At 41.4% G+C, this 8,114-nt stretch overlaps 1 protein-coding gene across 2 annotated transcripts in view; it reads right to left on the bottom strand.

Moving 5' to 3' along the window:
• Positions 1-3,861: 3,861 nt before the first annotated feature.
• Positions 3,862-8,114, bottom strand: part of abcc1 (ATP binding cassette subfamily C member 1 (ABCC1 blood group)) — a 33,181-nt gene continuing 28,928 nt past the window's right edge. The window contains exons 28-32 of one of the 2 annotated variants that reach the window (XM_032538284.1): positions 7,607-7,765; positions 7,202-7,368; positions 6,471-6,665; positions 5,639-5,746; positions 3,862-5,489 (exon numbers count right to left, since the gene is read on the bottom strand). In XM_032538284.1, the coding sequence (XP_032394175.1) occupies position 5,489; positions 5,639-5,746; positions 6,471-6,665; positions 7,202-7,368; positions 7,607-7,765 (630 nt within the window). In that variant the 3' untranslated portion in view covers positions 3,862-5,488. Of the gene's footprint in view, positions 5,747-6,470; positions 6,666-7,201; positions 7,369-7,606; positions 7,766-8,114 lie in introns of both variants that reach the window. The other variant, XM_032538283.1, reaches the window with a different exon arrangement.

The raw sequence follows: 8,114 nt of genomic DNA on the forward strand, positions 1-8,114 counted from the left end.
TGTGTGTGTGTGTGTGTGTGTGTGTGTGTGTGTGTGTGTGTGTGTGTGTGTGTGTGTGTGTGTGTGTGTGTGTGTGTGTGTGTGTGACAAAGAAATGTGTTGCATTCCATACAAAAACCCTTTAAATACAGCTTATCTGTTTCATAATTTGTGACTGTTTTTGTTCTAAAATGCAGCCATCATAAAAAACAAAACAAAAAAATAACACCTCTTTGTACAGTAATGATAAAATGGACAAAAATGTTACTTTTTATACTCCTGTCATATAAAAGATACAGACATTTTTGTCAGAATGACGATTCCATAGCTCTGGATCTTCATCTGCAGTGGAACTATTGTAAAGGCACCATAGACTGTTAATATTGATATAATATTAATATACAGTCTATGGTGGACACAGAGGTAGAAAGTAGTCGGTAACTTTATCCAGCAATAAGAGAGGATACAAATATGTTTGTGGTTTGTATTTGTGTGGTATCTGGAATATTATAAACCACAGTAAGAAACAGTAACAATATCCATATATCCATATATATATATATATATATTGCACATTCTGTACTCAATCCATTTACCCTCCTTTTTCTAATTATACAGCTATTTGTGTGTATAGTTCCTTCCTTGTTTATGTAATATTAATGTTTAATACGTTGGTTTGTTATATATCCACCAAGGCAAATTCCCCAACTGTTGCCGCGGCAACATGTCCTTTTCTGATTCTGATTAATTACCATGTGGCGATAAGTCAACACAGGCAACTTATACATATAGGAGGTCCAGGACGACAGCGCCCCCCCCACACACACACGCCAAGGTTGGTTGGGGGGGGGAAGTTAACCATCAGTTCATTAGCTCCACTCAACCAGAAGTCGGCCATTTTTAATGTATGCGTTTTTTCCACCCCATCTCCCCACGGAGGGTTCATTGAATAGGTTTCATATTTGGTTGGTTTAATCCACTTAGCTGCAACAATGATGTCATAGGTCATGTGACAACATTCCATTTTAGGCCCTTTAACTCCTCCTAGAGGACTCAGCTGATCTTTCTTAAATTGGGTTGGCAGCATGCCAAGACTTTCAGGATGCCAAATTGCAAAAACCTGTTCTTGTAGAATGAGGTTGCCGTGGTGAGGCGGGCAATTTTTACCATAAACTCAGGAAGCTGTTGTTCCTTGACTCTAGATTGTCCAATCTGCATTCATATTTCACGCGCATGATAAGAGGATATCTACACGTTCATATAGAGAGACGAGGTCCCGCCCCTTCCTTTTGCCTCCATGGGAACTATCTTTGAAGAAAAAAGAAAAGAAAATCAACGGTGGTCAATGGGGAAACTATCTTCTGGTCCCGACTGACTTGTGCCTTGGATTACACACATGATGTTTTTCAAAATAAAAAATGACTTTACATGTCTAGAATGTCAGTTTGTTGCAAGATAGTTAAGTAAAATGCTATGGAAAAAGATGTAATTAGTAATTAGTACGTAAAGTTGCTTACCCGCTTATATTGTTAGATTTTCTGGTGACGTAGATGGGAGGTCATCTTTTTAGCACCTGCTGCTCGTCATGTCTGTGCAGAACAATAACTAGCTAGCATAACTACTCACAATTGTATGTGTGAAGAATGTTAGTCCAAATACTAGCAGATAGTATCTATTTTAATTATTAATTATTATAAAACAAACACTTTACATTTCTGCTGTTTGTCAAGGCAACCGAAGGCACTAAGAACCCAAAGCTGAGTTTCTAACACGCAGCTCTGTATATTAAATACATTATTCTTATACAAGTGGACATATTCACTAAAAATAACACAGTAATCTGATAACCCACAAATGCAGCAATGCAAAGAACTGTATCACAGACACAATTAGAAAACTGCTGTCATACGTGCAGTGGGACTTTAACCCTTGTGTTGTCTTCTCCGTCGACCATGCAACTATTTGGTTTTTTTTGCTTCAAAATTTAAAATGAAAACTTTTGTCACTTTACCCGATGTTTTTTCTCTCCACTTTTTGACGTTCTCGCCACCTTTTCCATTGTTTTTGAATCGTTTTCTGACATATTTGTCCCCTTTTTCAATGCTCTTTTACCACTTTACTTTTACCAAGTGTTGGTGTTCATCCATTTGTTTGAAGCGGGTATTAATAATAACAATGCTAAGAAGAATGAGTTTTATTTGATATAGTACCTTTTACAAAACAAAATCAAAGTGCTTCACAACGTCACACGTCAGGTCATGTCAGCTGTTTAAACAATTTAAAAGCAAAGACAAAATGAACCTCAAAAGATTATAACATCCATTTTGTGTACATTCAATATATAGTGACCTCATTAGAGTTCACATGAAAGACAAAAAAAAAGAAAAAATCTGAACAATAGTGGTTTTGTATAATCAAAACAGCGGATGTATAACACGCGTAGAACTCGAACCTAACCAGCAGCCTGCAGGAACACATAATAAATAAAGAGTCAGTGCTGCATGTAAAGTAACAGTCACGTGGAATCTATCCAACAGATTCCCACAGTTTGTGCGTTTGCAGTTTTGTACTGATGTATGTGTCGATGTTCAATGTTAGAGACCATCACTGCCTGGGCCGGTGACATCATCGGTCTGACTGATGTTTCTGACCAACCAGCTGCTTTGGCTCCCAACACATTCCCATCTTGCTGATGACACTCCCCTCTCAGAAGAATCACTTCTAATGATCTTATACTACACGGAGTGCTAGCTTTGCTTTAGCCGTGTCCCAGTTCCATACTGCCCGCTAATTAACAATGGACTGCTGGGCTCTAGGACACCTGCTGTACAGATAGGCCTGGGGACATAGGGGGCCCGAGCATGAAAGTGTGAGGAACCTAATGCTTTTTTGAAGAGTATCCCTTTCTAATCCGCAATCACTTTTTGAGGGCCATCTCATGAAAATCGGCACACTTGTCAGACCTCCATGGTGCCCCCGAACACATCGAGGTTGGGATCAAATTCATTTGATGTTGAAAATATTAGGTGGACGTATTGCTTTCATCTTGAAGAGCCCCTGTTATACTCCTTTTCAGCATCGTATGTGTACTCTTGGGGTCTGCTAGAATAGGTTTACATGCTTTGATTTCCAAAAACATATTATGTTTCTCACATTGCTGCAGCTCCTCCCCCTGAAACACTTCTATATCTTGCATATCTTGCGCCCGGCGCAGCACAAAGCCCGACGCGAGTGTCTTTGGTAGTTTAAGACCGACGCACTTTCCCTTTCCCGGCCTTTCCAATTTCCCGTCCAGCGGCCACGTCGTTAAAAGGGCCATATTCTGCTCATTTTCAGGTTCATAATTGCATTTTGAGGTTGTACCAGAAGAGGTTTCCATGGTTTCATTTTCAAAAAACACCATCTTTTTGTTGTACTGCACATTGCTGTTTTAGTAATTAGTAACCTTAATAACCACACCCCGTTTCCCTGTTTAAAATAGAGCCCTGTGTCTGGGCTCTTGACCCGCCCTCCTGAAGAGCCCAGTCTGCTCTGATTGGTCACTCTGTTATGATAGGTCTACCAAATTCCAACATCCACTAGGTGGGCTGTGCCTGGTCAGGCAGGACCAATGGGCAGCCCAGATGAGAAACTCAGCTGGCTTTCTCAATCAGTGACATCACTAAGGGAGGAATTTCAAACAGGAAGGCGGGCGAGTTGAGAACAAAGTGCTGTCTGTGGGAGAGAAAGCTCTGTTTGGAGTGAAATGGGTTTTTTGTACTTTCTACATCTATTGTATACACACACACAAAACTATATAACACACTAAAAGAAGGGGAATAACAAAAACCAAAAAACCTAATAGGGGCTCTTTAAGACTCTGATTTTTTTTTTTGATTTGTCTGACAGGAAGTCAGCAATCTTGAATATTGTTGCATTCATTTTTTTATTTTACGAACAAGTTTGAAGACTTTAGGATGCACAAAACCCCAAATTTTGCAGCAATGTTCAAACTAGTATTTATTTAGATTGGTGTCACATCTGGGCTTGGGCGTGCCATTGTGGCTCAGGAGCACCCCCTCATTACTTTTGGCCCTTGGCTACATTTTTGATGATTTAATATCCTCAAAAACAAAACCTGTGAGCATAGCAAGACTTTATTTAAGATTTGGTCCATGTGTGTGTTTAGCGGGCTCCACAGCACACCCTAAAGCATGGAAGGCCTTGATTTATACTTCCTTCCATATTCACAAAATCTGTTACACATGTTGCTCTTAGTTTTATTTTTGGTTGGCGTAATCCTCCGACTGATGTAATCTTAGACAGCGAAGGAATTTTGGACATTTCGAACAATGATGTCATAGGTCATGTGACAACATGGAAATTTAGGCCCTTTACAGGCATGAAACATTTTAAAATTCCTCCTAGGGGACTCCACAGATCTTCCTTAAATTGCGCGCACTGTCAGACAGTTAGGAAATCCACATCGCTGCTTGCAGCTTTAATTTAATTTTTCATTTGATAAAGAAAATATAGAATAGTGCAAGCCTTATCCATTTAATGGAGTGCAGACCACAGATTGTATATTTCCCTGTGAAGTAGGTTGATGTTTTGAATACTAACTGTAAAATACAGCAAAAGATCAGTATACAGAGTGTACTGTATACAATTATTATGTAGTATGGAATTGGGACAAAGCAATTGTTGAGCTTAGTACTCTGTTTGGACAATAACAATATCCATACGCCCATGTGAATGTGCCGCCTACGTTAGCAGCATCCCGAATCGAGTTTAGGGCGGTCTTTGGCACAAAATGGTTTGTTTATACAGGAACACCGCCTTTCTGTCCCCTCCTCACTTTGGCTGCACAATTAATTGCAAATTTGTTAATGGCAAAATATGTGTCAAACCATTCTGAATGAAGTGTTGTGGTGCTGCAGAGACGTCCCGGCCTACACATCGTATCCTACAGACTAAAGAAAAAAATCTTTGTTTGGGACAAAAATCACACTATAATCATTTTCAATGAAAATGGGAATACATGACACAAAAAAACAACCATTCCCTCCAATATCGTTAATAATATTGCAATATCAGTCAAAAATAATCGCAATTAGATATTGCGTGCATCGTGCAGCCCTGCTCCTGACCTCAGCGCTGGTTACTACAACCAGAAGTGAACTGTATGTGAGACAGACTGCACGGACTTCTGTCTGTGGAGAAGTAAACCCCCCCTGCCTGGATCGAGCACCGGTACAAATCTGTGTCAAAATAAATCTGTGTACAATATGTCCTTTGTTAGAACCCATCACCCCTGGTCCATGGCAGTAATGGCAGTAAAAGAAGGTGAAAGGAGTGGGAAGAAACAGGGGGTACATAGACCTGATCTGGCCTGACGGGAAGAAACAGGGGGTACATAGACCTGATCTGGACTAACGGGAAGAAACAGCCACCATCCATGGGGGGTTAAATGAGGACTGTGTATGGTGGAGTGGATCAAATCAAACCCGTTCTCATCGACAAACTTGCTTGCATAATCACACAATCAAAATCTTAACATTTCCCCTACTTTATCTGCGTCTCAGTCTGAAACTGGGACGTCCACGACGGAGAGCAGAGGAGCTGGGGGGGGGGTGGGGGCTCACAGGAGCAGCTGAACAAAGGGAGGCCCCGCCTGCTTCATACCAGCCCAGCGTCCTTGGCCATCTTGTAAAAGGCTCCTCTCTGAGCGACGAGGTTGGAGGGAGAGTCAAACTCTGCCATCTCTCCCTTGTCCAGCACCAGGACCCTGGAGGGGCCAGAATAAGGATGAAATTCTCTCTGTACGAGCAGCCCCCGTGTTCAACCAATGTTTGACGTCTCCAGATGACATTTGAATAAATTCATGATCTTTACATGAGAAAACATAATCCATTATTTATCTTGAGATGACAAAGCCAAACTACTAAGATAACAGAATCATTGGCCTGGTGGCTGTATATATATATATATATATATATGTATATATAAGAAATACACATAGAGCTGTAATGTAAATACAAATAATTCTTTGCTGTACTACATTACAAGTACAATTTTTATGTATCTGTACTTTATATTTCTGGAAAATTTGACTTTTACTCCACTACATATCCTAAATAAAATGTGACTTTTACTTCTTTACATTTCGACGCACGCACGCACGCACGCACGCACGCACGCACGCTTCTCTATAATTTTTGAATGCGTTTTTTTTTCTGTCTTTCACTGGAAAAAAAAAGTAGTACGATAAAAGAATGTAATGACTTTTGCACTTGACAATAAGAAAGTACTAAAACAAAGTAATTAAAAAAGAAGAGTAATATTCTAAAAGGTGACTTTAACTTCTACCCAAGTCATTTTCTAGTAAGATACTTGTACTTTTACGCAAGTATTACTTTCAAGTACTTTATACAAGACTGCATACACATAGTAAAGCATTCACATAGTAAAGCATTCTGTAACGGCATGTGTTTATGTGTAGCGTACGGTACCTGGTGTAGTCCATGATGGTGTTCAGGCGATGAGCTATCGTTAGGACGGTGCAGTCCTCAAACTGAGAGCGGATGGTGGACTGGATCAGGTTGTCTGTCTCCATGTCCACGGCTGCTGTGGCCTCATCTAGAACCAGGACCTTGGTCTTCCTCAGCAGAGCTCTGGCCAGGCACAGCAGCTGGCGCTGACCCACACTGCAGAGAGAACGCAGACGGACGTTAGCATATCAGCACACAGAGCCACGCTCAGGTCCCAGTTCTCGCTGGTTTTGTTTTCAAGTCTCCCAGCTGATCCTGCCTTGGACTGACCAAAGCTGGAGAAAGAGTTATCTAGCTGATGGATCTTACCGAGCTACTGAGCATGTGCAGCTCCCAACAAAGATAAGATAGAAGGGAGATGTCTCACTCTGGAGCTAAAACTAGTGAGATGTCTCACTCTGGAGCTAAAACTAGTGAGATGTCTCACTCTGGAGCTAAAACAGAAACCTAAACACAGAGGGTGAAAACAGGATCTGCAGCAATGTGCAGTACAACAAATATTTGGTGTTTTTAGAAAATGAAACCATGTAAACCTATTCTCGTACAACCTCAAAATACAGTTATGAACCTGAAAATGAGCAGAATATGGGCGCTTTAATCAAACAGAGAATGAGTGTCTGGATAATTGTGGCCATTCATAATTCATCAATAGCATTTTGCAGTTTGCATGACTGTGTGTAAAGCAGTTATACCTGAGGTTCTCTCCTCCTTCACTACACTCATGGTTGAGTTTGTTTGGCAGGCCGGACACAAAGCTCTTGAGATGGGAATACTCCAGAGCCCTCCATATTCCCTCGTCAGAGTAGCTGTCAAAAGGATCCAGGTTCATCCTCAGAGAGCCTGAAAACAACACTGGGTCCTGAGGAGAGGGGAGAGGGGCGTATGTCTGTGTATCACATCATAGCACCAAATGTTACGTCATCCCGAGTTCTCGGACACGGGACAAGTTAACTGTGTCTGTCAGTCTGAGAATACAAAAAGCTAGGCCATACTGTACGTGTGCAGTGTCTCGCAGCATTAACATCATATGTCCATCCACGGCAAAACATTCAGATGCCATTCTACACCATGTCCCAGTGCGTCCCCCCTGCACTGACCTGTGGTATGATGGTGATTCTGGAACGCAGTTCATGGAGGCCCAGCTGAGCAATGTCCACCCCATCAATGAAGATGTGGCCCTCAGCTGCCTCGATGATCCGGAACAGCCCCAGCATCAGGGAGGATTTCCCCGCTCCAGTGCGCCCCACAATCCCCACCTGGTGGGTAGATGGAGCAGCCAATGTTACTGCACACACACATACAGTATCTTGTACTTTCCACACACATGTACTGTACAGACATATACTGTACTTTACACACATACACTGTACTGCACATACACTGTACTTTACACACATACACTTTACACACGTATGCTGTACTTTACACACACACACATATACTGTGCACACATACTGTATTTCACACACACTGAACTGCACATACAATGTACTTCACATACTGTACACAAAAATATACTGTCTATACGCACATACTGTATACACATAAACTGTACATGTACACATATTGTCACACACACACACACACACACACACACACACACAC

This window comes from Etheostoma spectabile, chromosome 15 (assembly GCF_008692095.1).
Source record: "Etheostoma spectabile isolate EspeVRDwgs_2016 chromosome 15, UIUC_Espe_1.0, whole genome shotgun sequence".
Classification (NCBI taxonomy): Eukaryota; Metazoa; Chordata; class Actinopteri; order Perciformes; family Percidae; genus Etheostoma; species Etheostoma spectabile.